Source organism: Pristiophorus japonicus, chromosome 18 (assembly GCF_044704955.1).
Source record: "Pristiophorus japonicus isolate sPriJap1 chromosome 18, sPriJap1.hap1, whole genome shotgun sequence".
Lineage (NCBI taxonomy): Eukaryota > Metazoa > Chordata > Chondrichthyes > Pristiophoridae > Pristiophorus > Pristiophorus japonicus.
The window spans coordinates 35,687,207-35,707,500 of NC_091994.1; the positions used below are offsets into that span (position 1 = coordinate 35,687,207).

At 44.3% G+C, this 20,294-nt stretch overlaps 1 protein-coding gene across 1 annotated transcript in view; it reads left to right on the plus strand.

Annotated features, from left to right (window-relative positions):
* The first annotated feature begins 252 nt into the window (after nt 1-252).
* LOC139228650 (ras-related protein Rab-11B-like) overlaps nt 253-20,294 on the plus strand; it is a 35,433-nt gene continuing 15,391 nt past the window's right edge. Inside the window, exon 1 of the mRNA XM_070859866.1 lies at nt 253-435. Within this exon, the coding sequence (XP_070715967.1) occupies nt 396-435 (40 nt within the window). The 5' untranslated portion in view covers nt 253-395. The remainder of the gene's footprint in view (nt 436-20,294) is intronic.

The window sequence follows — 20,294 nt, forward strand, 5'->3', positions numbered from 1 at the left end:
CAAGGGGCAGCATGTAGATGGGGCACTCCAGGGGCATCAGTGTGGGGACGAGAAGAGAAGCCATTGTTGGGGATGGTCTGGCTATGAGCCCATAGATAAGAGTGGAACCAAGTAGCTCCATGCAGCCTATCAGTATAATGTTTTTTTAAAGTCTTCATCATATTTCCGGGGTAGAATTGCCGGGGCTCTGCCAGCATTTTCCCATTTGGTGTGGATGGTGAGTGGGTGCAGGGACAGTGCAGCTTTAAGGATGGCTCTGCCTCCTCCTGCTCGATCCCGGAAGGTCTCGGCTTCCTTCCGAACCTCGGGCTTCGGCAGAAAGCAGGATCTTGATGATTTCTTTATCCGGTGCGGAGAGCCGAGCGAGCGGTGACGGACAATAAGAGTGGCGGAAGATGGGGAGCAGAGAGGATGAATACGATTATTTGTTCAAAGGTGAGCTTTTACCATCAGCCCAGCCCGCTGTAGACCCACCCGCAGAGCCCAGGCTGGGGGCTGGCTCCGGGCTCCGCGCTCCGCCGCTCCTCGGGGGGCTTTCCCGGGACTCTTGTCATATCTGGCTGAGGATCTCTGGCGCACATTCCCAGGTAAGGGGTCGGGGTTTGCCGCCGGACCCCAGCTCTGCCCCTCGGTGTGTTCGATGGGCCAGGGCGAAGGTGCAAGAAAGATGCAAGTCAGCGGCCTCCTCTCTGCGGATGATTTTGCAAAACCTCTTTTTAACCTTAAAAAAAATTTCCGTCACTCGACCCTTTTGTTCCATATACTGTGTCAATTTAAACCCGTTTATATCAGCCTGTGCAAGCTTGAGGAGCAGGGGTTGGGGTTTGCTGCTGACAGCTTCGCACCCTTGCTGGATTAAGGCAAGGATTTTTATGCCAGAGGAAGAATTACAATTGGAACCACTCCATTCCTTTTGCTGGCTATTTTTGCACACCTATACATCTGTTGACATGTCCACAACTGTGATGCCAATGTAGACTTGTCCTACTGTATTTACAAGCCTCCTGCCAGGTGGATAACCCAGGGGTGTAAGAGAAGGACCCTTGTGATCTGAACTTGATATTGTGTGCTAATAAACCGTCCTGCTTATGTGATTCTCCACTTTCCAAAGGTGAACTGAGAAACACTTGGTGAGATCAGGCCAGATGCAAATTATCAAGCAGCTTTATTTCACAAACAGCAAGTAAACCTGCAAATTAAAGCACATCCCACTTTACTCCATCTTACTTTGAAAAATAAGAAGAAAATCATAAACCCCGTGTCCCGTCTCTTTCATGGACTGACTTATTTGTTTTTGGCATTAGTGTACTTTTTATTTCTAGACCAACTTCTAATTGCAAAGTCTGACCTCCTGTATTTCAGGTTCCAGTTCCAGGCCCAAGGCCTACATCTCAGAGTCTCTTGTTTAAAACCTCACTGCCTATATGTTCGGCACTCTTATTTCCAGTAATGCTAATTTTGTCCCCATTCATTATTTTATCAATAGAGCTCTCAATTAAAAAAAATATACCATCTCTCTTCCTCCTCGTCCCACCCCCCCGGGGTAAGGGCTTTAAAAAAAAATGCTCTTATTGGGCCATCCTGGTTAATGGTCCTAAGATGTGTCAATTGACCTTCATGGTTTCAGTTTCAAATAGAATCATAGAATGATTTGTGGTATCCACAAACTGTCTCGCCTGGCTTTAATATACATCTTCTACACCTCTAGACTGTGGCCTTTTTAACACAAAACTTGTGCAATTAATGTTGTTTAATATGCAACATTTAAGCATAAATTATTCCCCAAATCCTTTCTGTTAAGAACAATAATTAAAAGTCCCAAAATGTGACACTGACCCTTAACTTGTGTACCAAATTAATGTAACTGAATACGTTGTAACCCTTTAAGGTAGCCGGATCAGAGGACTCTGTTCTGTTTCTGCTTGTCTGTATGCAAATAAAAAGGGGAAGAAAATTGTAAATCTGATACTAAAACAGAAAAATGTTCAAAATACACTAGGTATGTCAGCATCTGAAAACAGGAAAGGCGGCAAAACATTTTGGGGGCACACTCTTTTTATAAGGTGCTGGATTTACACTACAACTGCAGCACTGATGTGAAATGGTTTAATTTTGAACTGACGTTAATGTTGTGGCCCATATATGGAATCTGGGCCCAAACTGATTCCAGAGCAAATGGAAGAGCTCTGGGTCTAACTTCAAGTGAAACCAGTGCTTGTCTATATTTATCTGCAAAAGTAGACTAGGAGTGAACACACTAGTGTGTTCTATGTAACCTTGTGCCAAGTTGGTTTCATTTGAAATTTCCACTCAAAGAAAATCGCACATGGTGTAAAACGGGCTGCTGATTTGCTATTGCCTGTTTTTTGCTCTGATAAATGTTAAAATTACCCCCCAGTATTTTTTAACCTAAGGTTATTGTCATACTAGTAAATTAACCTTTAGTCAGCTGCTAAGTTTTATACAACTAGTCAATCCTTTGTAGTGTTGCACACAGGGAGTCAAGACACCCGGACTTCAAGGGTTAAGTTACGAGGAGAGATTACATTAAGTAGGGTTGCATTTTCTAGAATTTAGAAGGTTAAGGGGTGATCTGATTGAATTTTTCCAAGATACTAAGGGGAACAGATAGGGTAAGATAGAGAGAAACTATTTTCACTGGTTAGGGATTCTAGAACTAGGGAGCATAGTCTAAAAATTAGAGCCAGACCTTTCAGAAGTGAAATTAGGAAACACTTTTACACAAAGTGTTATGTTCATAATAAAGTGATGCAACTGAGTACTGTAGGCAGTGAGTAAGTGTGACCTTAGCTCCTTTATTTAAACTCCAGAGTGCTCATACAGCATGGGAGGCCTGCTTATATACAGTGCTCCCAAGGGCTGCTGGGATTCCTTGGGACTCCAACAGGTAGGCCCTCTGGTGGCGGTATGATACAGGTTGCCTAGGGTTACATACATAACACAGAGGGTGGTAGAAGTTTGGAACTCTCTTCCGCAAACAGCAATTGATGCTAGATCGATTGTTAATTTTAAATCGGAAATTGATAGCTTTCTGTTAACCAAAGGTATTAAGGGACATGGGCCAAAGGCCGGAATATGGAGTTAGGTTGCAGATCAGTCATGGCGGAGCAGGCTCGAGGAGCTAAATGGCCTAGTCCTGTTCCTATGTTCCTGAGACCAAGTGCAGTCTTCAGCTAACCTGGGGTTAGAGGGCTTGGGATAATTGCACCAGGGCAAGCAGATGTAATTCAGCCCCATGTTAAAGTCATATATTCTGTCCTTATTTTTATATATTTGATTTTATATTACTAGTTTGCTAGATTATTTATTAGATCTCCTGTGGTGTTGCATAATACAATCAAGCAGAGTCAAGATGATTTTATGAAAGGGAAATCATGTTTGACAAATTTTATAGAGTTCTTTGAGGATGTAACGAGCAGAGTGGGATAAGGGGAAACCAGTGGATGTGGTGTATTTGGATTTCCAGAAGGCATTCGATAAGGTGCCACATAAAAGGTTACTGCACAAGATAAGAGCTCACGGTGTTGGGGACATTATATTAGCATGGATAGAGGATTGGCTAACTAACAGAAAACAGAGAGTCGGGATAAATGGATCATTTTCAGGTTGGCAAACTGTGGCAAACTGTAACTAGCGGTGTGCTGCAGGGATCAGTGCTGTGGCCTCAACTATTTACAATCTATATTAATGACTTGGATGAAGGAACCAAGTGTACTGTAGCCAAATTTGCTGGTGATACAAAGATGGGTGGGAAAGCAAGTTGTGAGGAGGACACAGAGTCTGCAAAGGGATATAGATAGGTTAAGTGAGTGGGTAAAAATTTGGCAGATAGAGTATAATGTGGGAAAATGTGAGGTTATTCACTTTGATAGGAAGAATAGAAAAGCAGAATATTATTTAAATGGAGAGACTACAGAATGCTGCGGTACAGAAGGATCTGGATGTCTTTGTACATGAAACACAAAAAGTTAGCATGCAAGTACAGCAAGTAATTGGGAAGGCAAATAGAATGTTGGCCTTTATTGCAAGGGGGATGGAGTATAAAGGAAGGTCGTGTCTGACTAACTCGATTGAATCTTTTAAGGAGGTAACCAGGAGGGTCGATAAGGGTAGTTCCTTTGGTTGTAGTGTATGGATTATAGCAAGGCTTTTGATAAGGTCTAACATGGCAGACTGGTCATGAAAGTAAAAGCCCATGGGATCCAGGACAAAATGGCAAGTTGGATCCAAAATTTGCTCAGAGGCAGGAAGCAAAGGGTAATGGTTGATGGGTGTTTATATGACTGGCAGGGCTCAGTACTGGGTCCCTTGCTTTTTGTGGTGTATATATCAATGATTTAGACTTGAATGTAGAGGGTGTTGATACGGGTTCTTTTCCCCTCAATCTGTTTCAGCGAATACACTGAGGCGATCACCAAAGCAGCTTATAACAAAGCAGTCTTTATTAATTGTTTCACCGGCCGGGACTTATCAGGACAAAGGAACGCTCTCCCTCAGAGTGCGCCCATTTCCCTCGGACAAGCCCCGTTACAATGTAGGGGCGCAACGGTTATACACTTTCAGTACGTAATACAATTGAGGGACATTCAGTTCACCCTATCCTTTGTGATCCCTCCTTCCCTTTGTCCACTCATGAGCCAATACCTGGCCTTCCTTGCCCAATTAGATACGGGCAAGTGGTTATAGCAACTTTTTCTCACCCATTCCTTGTAAATGTTACAATTTTACTGGCGTGACTAGTAATTAAGACCTTGAGCAAGTTTGTTATTTGTGCTGATGTTGTAATATTTGCAGTCTGACATTCTTTTAGTTATTTTTCCATGATTCCTTTGTTCACTTCACTGTCTCTATTACTTATACATTTTCTCACATTCACATTCCCCCCTTTTATCATTCCATGATAACCCTGGTGACTATTCCAGGAGTATCGCATTCAGCCGTTCGCACTCTCTTTCCTGATCCTCCTTGTCGAGTAGGTCTTTAGTTTGCTGGATCATAACCCGGGAGCCCCAGGCCACAAGAGGGTTTGCTAATCTTGCCATCATGACTTTACAACAAAGGTTAAAGCAACCAATAATCAAGCAACAGGTAATTATTACTACGATGAGAATAATCGCTCCATGCATTAGATACGATCCCCAGGATCCACCTAATAGCCAATCAAACCAACTAGATCCTCTTGCTGGCGTGGATAACTTCTTTACCTCCCTTCTTATGTGATCAGCGAGATTGGTTATGTTTTCTGAACTATCGGGGATGTAAGTGCAACATTCAGATCCTATCAGGGCACACGTTCCTCCTTTCTCAGCTAACAGATAATCGAGGGCCATTCGGTTTTGTAATGCCACGGTCCGTATGGCTATCATTTCTGCCGTGATGCCCTCCAGAGCTTCAGCAGTATAGTTAGCTATCTGTTCCAATACCCTCTCTAGGTTCTGTACTTCATCCATGGTGCGTCCTATCCCGAATGGGAACATCATGACCCCAAAGAACCTTTCGGCGGGGGTGAGGGCTCGCCTGTGTCGGCTGGAGGCATGTGCTTCCGCCAGGGTACGTGTTTGCCGCACAAATGGCACCGCATATCCCAAATAGCAGGACCCTGTCCATCGCCTAGGTAACCAGGGGTATGCCCTATACCCGCACACAAAATACGTGCCGTTATACGCTGCCTTCTTTATATTGTGTTTGGGTCCCAAGACTTGGCCCACAGACCTCCACCTGTTTTATTCGGAAGGTGAGAGAGAATAGTGACTCGTGCACCTGTTGTGATGTTGAGGTTGTGTGGGCAATCGCTGTACCCTATGATATGTCCCTTTCTGCTGGTGTCATTTCGGGTTAAACATATTCGGTTGGCCTCCCAATCCCCGAGGTATTGGTCAGGACTAAGAATGGGGGTTCCTTTTTATGGTCATAGGGTGGTTGGTACCATCCCTGGAACGTTTGACTAATGGGGTAGCCAGCACTCTCCCACTCGGTGACGTCCCCGTGGTTGTCCACGCGGTAACGGTATGATGCTCCTCCTGCCCTCTGTGATCCCTCTCTTAACCTGCCTTTCATCTTTCGTATTTGCATTGGCCCCCCTCCTTTCATGCTAGTCTGGCTCAGAAGCCACTTGACAGTCTCAGTTAGGGTCAGTGGAACGGGGCGCAAAGGAATTCCCCCTTTGGAATGTATAGGAATATGTGAGCACACCCAGCAACTAGAAAAGTTCCCATTTCGCGCATAAACATAAGACATATATAGGAACGTGTTTACATGGAGCTCTCGCTTCAGTCTCGCTTCCCACGCGCCGCACTTGACGTACACCAACGCTACTATACAGACTGTGGCACACAGACATAGTTTCATCTTATCGCTCTAGGTTAACAATTACTCGAGAACAAAATGTTTCTTGTAGCGTCTCTATGGACAAGGATAAATAGTCCGAATATTTTGCTGATTCAAAGAGTTTGGTTTTCTCGCCTCTCTTCTCAGGTCACCGTCGGTGTAGCTGGTTGTCTATCACTACGGGCAGGGGTTCAAACTGTTCTCCTCGGGACCCACTCGGTTAGTCGGGATGCTCCGAGGAATGACCTTATTCAGCCATGGAGAAGAGGAAGTCTGGAACAGAAACAGGGGTTAGGACAACCAGTAAAATAGGTTTGTTATGGGGTGACAAGTTTACAGTGGTGCAGGTGAACCCAGGCGCTCCTCCCCTTAACCTTGGCGACGGTGGGGGTGGTAAGCAATACCTGAAAAGGCCCCTCCCATCGTGGCACTAATCCCTTTCGATGGGAAGCGAGACTGAAGCGAGAGCTCCATGTAAACACGTTCCTATATATGTCTTATGTTTATGCGCAAAACGGGAACTTTTCTGGTTGCTGGGTGTGCTCACATATCCCTATACATTCTTAATCAGGACATACTTTTCTGGTGCCACGAGAGACGATTCAGGTAAGACTGGGAGGTCGAGGTGAGCATCTCGAACCTGGTTGTGGGCTATTCGCAGAGCCTGAGTCCGGGAAAGAACATAGGTGGTCATTTCCTCAGTCATGTGGTGGAATTGGACAGTGGAGGAGACATTCTGATTCCATGGGGTCCTAAGGGGCCTACCATAAATGACCTCCGCGGGGGTCAGTCTAGCCTTGCCAGTAGGAGTAGTGCGGATCTGGAATAGGGCTATGGGAAGGAGTTTAAGCCAATTGAGTCCGGTTGATGCTACCTGTTTTGCAAGCTTGGTTTTTTAAGAGTTTGATTAGCACGTTCGACTAATCCCGCAGCTTGGGGTCGGTAGGCACAATGCAGCTGCTGGTTAATGCGCATCTGAGAACAGAATTCTTTGTTAACTTGGCCAATAAAGTGAGGGCCATTATCGGAACTCAGTCAAGCTGGGATACCATATCTAGGAACAAATTCCCTCATTAACACTTTAAAAACAGTTTGAGCCTTATTGTCCAGGGTAGGGTAAGCTTCGATCCATTTGCTAAACACATCCACTATTACTAACACATATTTGTAACACTGAACTCTTTGCAACTCAATGTAGTCCAACTGCAAGGTCTCAAAGGGACCTTCTGGTAGGGGCGTCTTACCCCAATCACAGGGGACTCCCTTCCCTGGATTATGCTGTTGGCAAACAAGGCAGCGACTACTGATGTTCTGGGCCAGCGCCTGGAGTCTAGGGTGCCACCAAGTGGCCAAAAGCGTGTCACTTGTTGTCCTTGCTCCACAATGAGTAGCAAAGTGCATACATTCAATAACCCATAGAGCCAACTCGTCAGACATGCAAGTCTGTTCCGCGGGAGTGGTCCAGAGTTTAGAGACATTGTCATAAGTACATCCATAATCTTTCCACAACAGTTTATCTTTTTCAGGAGCGTCCTCCTGTGCTTTAATGACATCTTGGATGGTTGGCATTGGTTTTTCCCGAGGCTAACTTATCTTTTGCAAGGTTTTAGTCTGACTCATCTTTTATCCATGCATGTCGAGGTCACTCCGTGAAATCGGAGGTCAGGGTTAGGTTGGGTTTGTGGATTCCTCACCGTGGGGTACATTGGCTCTTTTGCCACAGGTGATGGTGCTATGGCTGTGCACTGTATTATCTGTCTCTGTCTGGTCCCGTTTTTTTAAAATCTCTTTCAGCTTATTTATCTTAGCCTTTTAACTCTTGAATTTGTTTTGTTTGAGTATCTATTTCTTTATTGTATCAGGCAAATATTATTACATAAGCTAGTTCTATTTTATTCTGACTATCCCACCATTTCCTTTATCTGTCAGGTGAGTCTTTATTCTATTAAGAAATCCAAATTAATAATGTTCAGTATAAAACGGCTGTCAATGGAAAGGGTTAACTCCTTTACAGATTTGTAAGAAGAGCTGATGTCATTGCGTGACTTCACGTAATCATCTGAAAAAAAAGTCTTTGTGCCTTCAAAACTTGCTTAGAAATTAGGAATCCGTTAAACAGCAGAAATCATTAGTAAAGCCGTCATAATAAAAGTCTTCTCATCAGGAAAGGCAGCATTTTAGATTAAACTCCAATTTTTTAAAAACTTCTAATTCAAGTAGTTGCCAAAGATTTTTTTTTATATTGATTTAAAACGAGACCACACATTTTTAATAGCTATTTGTTCACTGAAATTCAATTTCGTCATCAGCCTCGGTCAATGCAAAGCCAACCATTTGACTACGTAGTCTATCAATACCTTTCTCAGAGGTCCCAGTGGAACTCTTAGTACGTTTCTCGTGCGCGCACTCTTTTTTTTTAAGCTGTCTACGGGTTTAACATGTCCTCCTTCTGTCAATGAGAGTCCTAATTTAGTGGCGTTTTCCTGCCAACTTGACAGAAGTGATGCATCTTTTCAAACTGCAGTGGAACTTTCTCATAATTTAAAATCATTATCAATGGAAAGTGTCTTTTACCTCTTCCAAAATTTTTTCAATTAAGCCAATATCTTTTTCACGGCAAATATCAGCTAGTATTTAGTAAGTTATGTCCTTTTCCATCTCAGAACACTTTTTTTTCCTTTCAGCACCTATTTAGTACGTTACGTTTTTTTTTTAAAGATCTCCTTTCTTCAAATTAGGTTTTGTATTTGTTTTCTTTCAAGGTTGCGTCTTTTTTTCGTCTTTTCCATAACTAGAGAGGAGTCTGGCACGTAGGCTGAGAGGGCTGCTTTTCGTTATCTCAATTGTTCCAGTTTCAAGGTCGTTACCATGTCTCTTCGAAACTGCTAAAGCTTGCTGTTTTTAACATTTTTCAAAAGTCCCTTTTACACGTTCGCAGATAGCTCGCCACTCGCCCAGGAGTTTGACCTGATCCCTGAAGGTATTTCTAGATTGTTTCCAAATCTTTTAGTTTTATATCTCCTATTTTCTTTTAGAGATCAGATTTAATATAATAATTTTTTTTTTGAATCCACCTCAGTATTTTGCTGTACCTTCTCTGAATATCTCAAAATCCCAATTCAACCTTTGTAATTTCAATCTTTATTTAAAACTTTTTTTTGAGCTTGGAAGCTTTTTTTAAAAGGCATTCTTTATCTCATTCCGAGACTAAATTTATGTCTTTCAACCCAATGTAATCAATCATTGCATGTTTTCTTTCGGCAAGTAGGTGAGCGTGTCAAATAAATTCTTTTTTTTTTAACCACCGGGACCATGTATTTTTTATCTTTTACTCAACAAACCTATCCTTTGTGCATTTCCTAGCTCCTTAACTTATCATCCGAATATATCCACACCTGCGTTCCTAACTTAAAATGTAATTCAATAAGGTTCACACTCTTAAACTTCCCACATACAGGACAACACTACGAAGAGTTAAAAAAACTTTCACTCTGTTTGAAAAAGTGGGTGGAGCTAAAACAAACCACAACTCCCCGGTTTCCCAAACAGGCTTTCATTCTGCAGTCAAAATCACACAAGCACTTCTCATTTAAAACAGACGTTCACAAAAGTCTCTCTTCTTTCCTATTAATTGTTTTGGCCGGCTCTATTTTTGGATCCATGATCTTTCAGGGAATTCGTAGTTTTATCTAAATTACCCATCCTCGCGTCGCCCTGCGTAGGATCAGGGTCCTAATTAGTCCCGATTGTCCCCGCGTCGCCCTGCGGTGGAATAAGTTATCTTATCCAGAGCCTAGGTGGATCAAGTGATATACAACATCGACGCTGTACCTGGAATAAGTACAATTTTTAAATTTACACAGTCCCGCGTCGCCCCGTGGCTTAATTTTATGTAATTTCCTAACCTCCGCGTCGCCGCGCGATTGTCTATCGCTCCGCGTCGCCGTGCGGTTTTCCTGTTCGCGTTGCCGCGCGATAAGCCTTACTTAATTTGTTCTAGGTTCCAGATTTCCCTATTTAAATCCAATCAGTGCCTAGGTGGGCCAAGTGATATACAAGGTCGACGTCACACCTGACTTGGACACTTATTTCCTAAGTTTCGAAGGTATTCGCCAGATGGACCTGGATCTCATTCAGACACTACCTGAGAACCAGCGAGTGGCCAAACTTTCCTCAGACTTTTGGAACTGAAGGAAACTGAAGTGGTATTTTAAAGTATACTCACTCCAGTGGCCACTTTCCTCCCGTCTTGTCCAAGGCTAGTCTGGCTCTTAATTCGCAAGTTCTCAGCAGTCGTCTGTTGAGATCCCACTTCTGACACCAAATGTTGATATGGGTTCTTTTTCCCTCAATCTGTTTCAGCGAATACACTGAGGCGAACACCAAAGCAGCTTATAACAAAGCAGTCTTTATTAATTGTTTCACCGGCCGGGACATATCAGAACAAAGGAACGCTCTCCCTCAGAGTGCGCCCACTTCCCTCGGACAAGCCCCGTTACAATGTAGGGGCGCAACGGTTATACACTTTCAGTACGTAATACAATTGAGGGACATTCAGTTCACTCTATCCTTTGTGATCCCTCCTTCCCTTTGTCCACTCATGAGCCGATACCTGGCCTTCCTTGCCCAATTAGATACGGGCAAGTGGTTATAGCAACTTTTTCTCACCCATTGCTTGTAAATGTTACAATTTTACTGGCGTGACTAGTAACTAAGACCTTGAGCAAGTCTGTTATTTGTGCTGATGTTGTAATATTTGCAGTCTGACATTCTTTTAGTTATTTTTCCATGATTCCTTTGTTCACTTCACTGTCTCTATTGCTTATACATTTTCTCACATTCACAGGGGTACAATTAAACAGTTTGCAAATGATACTAAAATTGTCTGTGTGGTTGATAATAAAGAAGAAAGCTGTACACTGCAGGAAGATATCAATGAACTGGTCAGGTGGACAGAACAGTGGCAAATGGAATTCAACCTGGAGAAGTGTGAGGTAAAGCATTTGGGGAGGGCTAACAAGGCAAGGGAATGCACATTAAATGGTAGGACACTAAGAAGTGTAGATGAACAAAGGGACCTTGGAGTGCATGGCCACAGATCCCTGAAGGTAGCAGGCCAGGTAGATAAGGTGGTTAAGAAGGCATACAGAATACTTTCCTTTATTAGCTGAGGCATATAATACAAGAGCAGGGAGGTTATGCTTGCTGTATAAAACACTAGTTAGGCTACAGCTAGAGTACTGCGTGCAGTTCTGGTCAACACATTACAGGAAAGATGTGATTGCACTAGAGAGGGTACAGAGGGGATTTACGAAGGTGTTGCCTGGACTGGAGAATTTTAGCTATGAAAAAAGATTGGTTAAGCTGGGTTTATTTTCTTTGGAACAGAGGAGGCTGAGGGGAGACCTTATTGAGGTGTATAAAATTATGAGGAGCCGAGATAGAGTAGATGGGACAGACCTATTTCCCTTAGCAGAGGCGTCAACAACCAGGGGGCATAGATTTAAAGTGATTGGTAGAAGGTTTAGATGGGATTTGAGGGGAAATGTCTTCTCCCAGTGGGTGGAGGGGGGAGGGAACTCACTACCTGGAAGGGTGGTAGAGGCAGAAACCCTCATAGCATTTAAAAAGTACTTGGATGTGCACTTGAATTGCCGTAACCTATAGGGCTACGGACCAAGAGGGCTGAAATGGCCTTCCATGCTGTAAATTTCTAGAATTTTATGAAAAGCAGGGAAGTCTTGCTACATCATCATCATCATAGGTGGTCCCTCGAAACGAGGATAACTTGCTTCCACGCCCAAAAGAGGATGAGTTCACAGGTGTTTCAATAAAGGACCCGAACTACATGTTGAAGGGTGGAAGATGCCGGTGCGTGGATTTTTTTTAACGTGTGGTGGCCGTTGCACACCAGCCACCGCACGGGCTTGACCGAGCTAGGTCTTGATCCAGTGGCAAGGATTACCCAAGATGACTGGAGACCAGCTCTGCTGCACGGACTTAGTGCGCACACATATCACAGTGTGGGCTGGCCCGTGCTGCCCCTGGGCCCCGAACTTGCGCCTCCCCTGGGTCCCGATCACTTCCCTCTACAGTCTCTCTCTGCTCCTTCGCTCCGACCTCACCGCTCCTGCTGTATCTGCCCACGCTCCAATCACCAGCCTGGATCTTGATGACGTCACTCTTCGCTGCTGGCACCCTCCTGTACCAGCTCGCGCTAAACCTTGCAGTGGTACGCTGCCCATGGCCGCCGCTCCTTTTATGGCCCCCACCTGCTGCTACAACTGTAATGGGCGTTGGTGAGACCACACCTAGAATACTGCATACAGTTTTGGTCCCCTTTTAAGGAGGGATATACTTGCATTGGAGGCAGTTCAGAGAAGGTTCACTAGGTTGATTCTGGAGATGAAAAGGTTGTCTTGTGAAGAAAGATTGAGCAGGTTGGACCTATCTATACTCATTGGGGTTTAGAAAAATGGGAGGTGATTTTATTGAAATGTATAAGATTCTGAGTGGGCTTGACTGGGTAGATGCTGAGGATGTTTTCCCCTCATGGGGGAATCTAGAACTAGGGGGCATAATTTCAGAATAAGGAGTCGCCCATTTAAGACAGAGATGAGGGGAATTTCTTCTCTCTGAGGGTCATGAATCTTTGGAATTCTCTACCCCAGAGAGCTGTGGAGGCTAAGTCTTTGAATATATTCAAGGCGGAGAAAGACAGATTTTTGAATGATCAGGGAGGCAAGGGATATGGGGAGCAGGCAGGGAAGTGGAGTTGAGGACATAATCAGATCAGCCATAATCTTATTGAATGGCAGAGCAGACTCGAGGGGCCAAATGGTCTACTGCTGCTATATCTTATGTTCTTATATCATGACCAAGTATAATCTTCAAGTGAAGGGGGATTAGAGAGCTGGAGATAATTGGACCAGGCTGTACAAATGTAATTGTCCCCATTTTGTTATATATTTGGTCCTTATTTTAATATTTCCATTATAAATTCCCATGTCCAAATTTAGAATGATAGCTACCTGTGTAAACTTGTCAGGTTGTAATTATCCACACCCACTGTGTTGACAATGCAGTAATTCCACAATGGGGAAGTTTTAATTATTGCATGACAATTTTGCCTATGTAGTTTTCATTATAATTGTGCACATTGGAATTTATAATGCAAAAGGTTGACAGGAAATGCAAGCCAACATAAGATTTCTACTATGTTAATAGATATAAGTAGACATTTAATTAGCAAAAATTACAGGAATTTGGGAAGCAGGGAACTAAAAGTTGGTTGGAACACAACAGTTTCTCTGCAGTACAACCAGAGGAGCTACAGCACCAGCACAGGCAGGAGGATGTAATTACAGATGATTTTGTATGGGCCATTTCCATTATAATTTATAAAAGTGTAACAAAGATATGATGGGAAGTAAGGTTTTATAGACAGGAATTTCACACAGAAGTAAGATTGTTAATATAGATATATAAAATGGCAATAGAATTAGGAGAAGAACTTCAGAAACTCCTTTCACAGAGACATCTAGTGGCCAGAGTCTGTATTACCATTGACATAGCAACATTAAATGATAAATGTTGACTTGGCAAGTTACAATGGTAAGTGTTGACAGAAAAAGAGACCAAAAGCCATGATGAGAAGAAGCAAAGATTAGTGTGGGGGCTCTGCAAAATTTTTATTAAATAGATTTTAAAAAAACCTCACCACCAACGTAAGATTGGATGTTGTTCTTCACACATGTGAAAGAGAGAGGTTGGGTAGTGGAGGCAAACACTTTGGAATCATTTAATAGATGGTCGGATACTCTGGTGGAATTGGGGCTGTAGGTTTTCTTTTCCAAGATGAACTAATATGGACTATATTGCCTTCCTCATCCATATCTATTGAAGGTTTTTTCTAGCATTCAGTGTTCCTGGAACCCAAGCCCACCCTGCTCCGTGTACTCAGTTTATCTTCACCTCATCCGTGTCCTCACCCACCCCAGCTGGGTTCAGTGAGGTTCAGTCCCAGTCCACTTCTATGTCCTTCAGGCAAACTTTGTTCCAAAAGACTTGTGATTGATACCTATAATGGTCTCTAGATAGGGTGGAGGCAAAAATACTGGAATTGAAGAGACAGTTAGATGCTGTAATGGGGGGTCTCAGGATTCTATCGAAGCATAAGTCGGATGGGCTGATTGGCTTCTCCCACCTGAACCTGATGTTGTGAATATCAGCACCACCATTATTGTTGTTGTAATCTTGTTTCCACAAGCTGGTCATTTCTCAGCACCACTTCACAGCACCACTTTTCCCCTCTGGGTGGATTATTGGGCAAGAGATCGTGGCCTCGGAGACAGACTTGTATATTTAAAGTATTATGGTCCCTTCCAGCATCTTCTGGTATTGCTGTCTTTCGACTGTCATGGAACTTGCTCTGTGCAGTATGTTTGTTGCCGGTGAGTAGCCATGTGGTGTGTGAGATGTTCTACTTTGTTTTTATCTAGTGACCGTTTGCTGGCATCTTCAGAACCAACAGAACTTAAATGAAAAGGAGAAATTAAACAGCTGTTTCTGAGCCCAGATAAGACCCTGAGTAAGACAAGAGCTCTTAGCATTGTGTGCTTTTTACAGAAAGAATCCAGAATATTCTGCCATGGTATAATGTAGAGCTGATGGTAATGGGGACGTCCACATTTTATTTTTATTCCATTTCCCCCCACCTCTCCTGAAGGAGCTGCAGTTCCCCTGGAACCAGTGTCCCTTCAGTACAATTTCCAGTTTCTTTTGTTCCAGATATTGCTCCTTGAGCCTCCAGATTCCCAGTCACCATCCTACATTTCCCAGTCTTTGCACACATGACGGTTTAGGTCCAATATTCCAGCCCTGAGTGCAGGGTCAGAATACCCTGTTCATCAAATTTGCAGTCACATGTCCTGTGCATTATTCCCAATTTGTGGCTTAAGCATTCCAAATTACTTTTAACAGTTTCAGTACATTAACCTGACAAAGGGTTCCCCTCCAGAACATTAAGCTGTCTTTTAGTACCAGATGCTGACAGGCCTGCCATGTATTTCCTCCAAATTTGTTTTATCAACGTGAAATTTGCTTGTGGATTTTTTAATAAGTGGTTCCATCTCGGTTTCTACTGGATCTGCAGAAAATCATTAGAAATAGAGTTGTTCAAGGTTATAAATTTGTGCTGGTACAATATTTTGTGCCGTGATTAATGTAGAACATGCTTCACTCCCCAGAGCTATCTGGCATTCTGTGCCGTGATTAATGTAGTGCGGCACACTCCCTGATAAAATGCAATATTCTGTGCCATGATTTCTGTAGTAACCGAACTCATCATAGGCAGTCTCTCGAAATCGAGGAAGACTTGCTTTCACTCTAAAAGTGAGTTCTCAGGTGACTGTACAGTCCAATACGGGAATTACAGTCTCTGTCACAGATGGGACAGACAGTCATTGAAGGCAGACAGTTGTGAGGTCTTCTTTGGCCTCACAAAGGCCTTTGACACTGTCAGCCGCGATGGACTATGCAGTGTCCTCCTCTGTTTTGGCTGCCCCCAAAAGTTTTTCACCATCCTCGGCCTGTTTCACGATGACAAGCAAGCTGTGATCCTGACCAACAGATCCACCACAGACCCAATCCAAATCCGGACCGGGGTCAAGCAGGGCTGCGTCATTGCGCCAACCCTCTTCTCGATCTTCCTCGCTGCAATGCTCCATCTCACGCTCAACAAGCTCCCCGTTGGAGTGGAACTAAATTATAGAACCAGTGGGAACCTGTTCAACCTTCACCATCTCCAGGCCAGATCGTCGAACTACAGTACGCGGACGATGCTTGCATCTGCACACAGAGGCCGAACTCCAAGTCATCATCAACACCTTCACCAAGGCGTATGAAAGCATGGGCCTTGCACTAAACATCTGTAAGACAAAGGTTTTCCACCAACCTGAACTGACCCCGCCACAAAGCACTGTCTTTCCCCCCCCCCCCCCCCCCCCCGCCCCGGTCATCAAAATCCACGGCACGGCCTTGGACAACGTGGACAATTTTCCATACCTCGGGAGCCTACTATCAGCAAAGGCAGACATCAGTGACGAGGTCCAACACCGCCTCCAGTGTGCCAACGTCGCCTGAGGAAGAGAGTGTTTAAAGACCAAGACCTCAAATCTGGCACCAAGCTTATGGTCTACAGGGCAGTAGTGATACCCGTCCTCCTATATGGCTCCGAGATGTGGACCATATACAGTAGACACCTCAAAGCACTGGAGAAGTGCCACCAGTGTTGCCTCTGCAAAATCCTGCAAATCCACTGGGAGGATAGACGCACCAACATCAGTGTTCTCGGTCAGGCCAACATCCCCAGCATTGAAGCACTGACCGCACTCGACCAGCTCCGTTGGGTGGGCCACATCGTCCACATGCCCGACACGAGATTCCCTAAGCAAGCGCTCTACTCAGAGCTCCGACACGGCAAGCGAGCCCCAGATGGGCAGAGGAAATGTTTCAAGGACACCCTCGAAGCCTCCTTGATAAAATGCAACATCCCAACTGGCACCTGGGAATAGCTGGCCCAAGAACGCCCAAAGTGGAGGAAGTGCATCCGGAAGGGCGCTGAACACCTCGAGTCTTGTCGCCAAGAGCATGCAGAAATCAAGCAGCGGAAGGAGCGTGCGGCAAACCAGACTCCCCACCCACCCTTTCGTTCAACGACTGTCTACCCCATCTGTGACCGAGACTGTAATTCCTGTATTGGACTGTACAGTCACCTGAGAACTCACTTTTAGAGTGGAAGCAAGTCTTCCTCGATTTCGAGGGACTGCCTATGATGATGATGACCACTGATAAGTATCAGTATCAGTGACCCTTAGTGCGGGCAGACAATTAAGGAAAAAAAGCAGGACAAATGTTCCACAAAAAACACACCTCATTTTGTTAATGACATCGAATTTACAGCACAGAAACGGGTCATTCGGCCCAAGAGGTCTGTGCTGTACACGAGCCTCCTCCCACCCTACTTCATCTAACCCGATCGACATACTCTCCTATTCTTTTCTCCTCGTGTTTATTTTTTATTTATTTTTTTAATTTTTTTTTATTATTCGTAGCCAATCTTTCCAATTCTTTGTCAAATCACAAACGCCAGAGGTCACCTTGCACACATCAAGGATCACTCTGCGCCAATGCTCTTAGCCAAAAGGCCGAGAGCCACTGCACCGTTCCTGGAAGTACTGCAATACCAGGTTCGTGCCATGGAGGTGGATGGGTCAGGCCCCCCACACACCTCCGTGGAGGTGGATGGGTCAATCCACCCCACCCACCTCCTATTTATCCAGCTTCCCTAAATGCACCTGTGTTAATCGCCTCAACCACTCCTTGTGGTAGCAAGTTCCACATGCTCACCACCCTCTGGGTAAAATGAGGCAATAAACAGTTTGCAAGTAAAGAAGTTTGCTGTCTGGTCATTTTCTAATCTTATAGCTGTTAAATTTCCTGTCTTAAATTTGAGTAAATAGCAGCTGCAATCTGCAGCAGACACCTTGTGACCTCTGACAGGATGGAGGTAGAATTCTGTATAGTCAGCCTTCCTTTACTCGGTTATCAGCTAATTCCAGCCTGACCCTGTCGGGCTATAGCCTGCTTTTGTGTCACTAGTGCTGTGTTAACATCTTTAAAAGTCATTCATCAATATGCCCATTATTTTACCATAAACTTTTGCTGTGACCGTTTGTAAAAACACATGTATATCTCTCCTGTTGCACTGACTCATGTTGGGGCACAGTCCCAGAGGTAGTGGCTGCCCGATGGTACCTCCGTTAAGTGGCCAATCTTCATGTGAGCTTAGGCAGTGAGTGTTGACATGCTATTTGGCCATGGGGGCATCACAGCCTAATCGTGCCCTGCTGACACACAACTCTTTTGCTGAAACAAAATAAACATTAACTCAAGTGCCCCCTTATTAAAGGGGGGAGACACTCCAAACGCTTTTCAAGTGCCCTTTTTTTTGTTGTTTTTTTTAGGGCACCAAGAGGCAAATTATACAAGTGCCCCCTGACTGGGAGGACACTAAAACCCGGCATTAAAACAAATTAAACTTTAAAACATATAAAATCAAATTAAAATTTGGTTGCCGGGGGTGATAATGCACTCCAGTCCCTCCGGCGCCCACCTCTCGACAGTTTCTCAAGCACTTCCCACCTGTTTGTCATCGGATAGCAATTGGGAGCAAGAACCCTTGCTGATATTCTTCTCCCTAATTTAGGGTTGCAGAAGCCAATTGTTGCTAAACTAACTCAGGACAGAGCGCGATTTGAAGTTGGCTTAATACCACACAAGGTGGGTGCACCCTTCCCCCAGAGCCATTGAGGGAGCTCGAACTGCTTACATGGGTCCACTTTACATGTATTGAGTCATCCAACAAAAGCAAGTTAAAGTTCACCTGCATTACGCTAAAAGATTCTGAATCAGTAATGCATTAAAGAGAGAAACACTGACAAAATACTAACCTTCTAATGAATCAATCCATTTTCTGATTTTAACAAGAATCCCAAGCTTAAAATCTCTGAGAGGATCTGGGCCTTGGGAACGAGCTGATTTTGCGGGCCTGCTTCAGGTTGTAACTTGTTGGCTGCAGTTTTTTTATTATTCAATTTAAAAGCTCCAGCTGGTCTCCAAATGTTGGCTGGGATCACTTCTCACTCTCTGTTTTTCAGCTGTGTTCATTGATGCAGAACATGAAATTCAGACTGAATCCTGCACAGGTTTACAAAACACCCCAAAACAGGTCACGGGGCTTGGGCTCACGACAGAAAAATGCAAGCCTGCTGTTTCTCCTGGGAAATACAAGTCGTATATAGTGGAGAACTGCAAGGAGTAGGCTTTGGAAGATTGAAAAACTGCCAGAACTTCCAGTCAGGAACTTGAATGTTTTTCAGTTTGGTAGAATTTTGCGCTCATCAAGCTGAAGGATTTTAGTGCTGAGGAATTGCATATTTTGCTGGTTTTTGTTGCCCAGTCTCAGCATCAAGTTCTCATGTAGGTATAGCTGAGCCATGGGTATGGTGTCCGAGATGTAGTCCTCTGAGATATCGGCGCTCCTCTAATTCTGGCCTCCTGATTTTAATCAATCCACCATCGGTGGCCGTGCCTTCAGCAGCCGAGGCCATGGGCTCTGGAATTCCCTCCCGAAACCTCTCCGTCACTCTACCTCTCTTCCTCCTTTAAGACGCTCCTTAAAACCTACTACTTTGACCAAGCTTTTGATCATCTGCCTTAATATCTGCTCATGTGGCTTGGTGCCAGTGTTTTTTGATAATGCTCCGTGAAGCGCCTCGGGATGTTTTACTGTAAAAAGTGTGGTATAATAACAACAACAACTTGTATTTATATAGCACCTTTAACGTAGAGAAACATCCCAAGGTGCTTCACAGGAGTATTATGAGACAAAATATTTGTTTCTGAGCTGCATAAGAAGAAATTAAGGCAAGTGACTAAAAGCTTGGTCAAAGAGGTAGGTGTTAAGGAGCGTATTGAAGGAGGAAAGAGAGGTAGAGAGGCAGAGTGGTTTAGGCAGGGAGTTCCAGAGCTTGGGGCCTGTGCAGCTGAAGGCACTGCCACCAATGGTTGAGCGATTATAATCAGGGATGCTCAGGAGGGCAGACATCTCCGGGATGGGGGGGGGGGGGGCTGGAGGAGATTACAGAGATAGGGAGGGGCGAGACCATAGAGGGATTTGAAAACGAGGATGAGAATTTTGAAACTGAGGCATTGCTGCTGTTGCGTTGGATCCTATGATTTTGACTCTACTCTGATTTCCGGGTTCACGGGGGCATCCAGCACACCCAGGGGAGGTGGAGCAGGTTAGATACAAAGTAATGCTCTGCTTTCACAACCATGTGCCTCAGGTGAAATTTCAGAAAAAATGTCCCCTCCTGCACCAC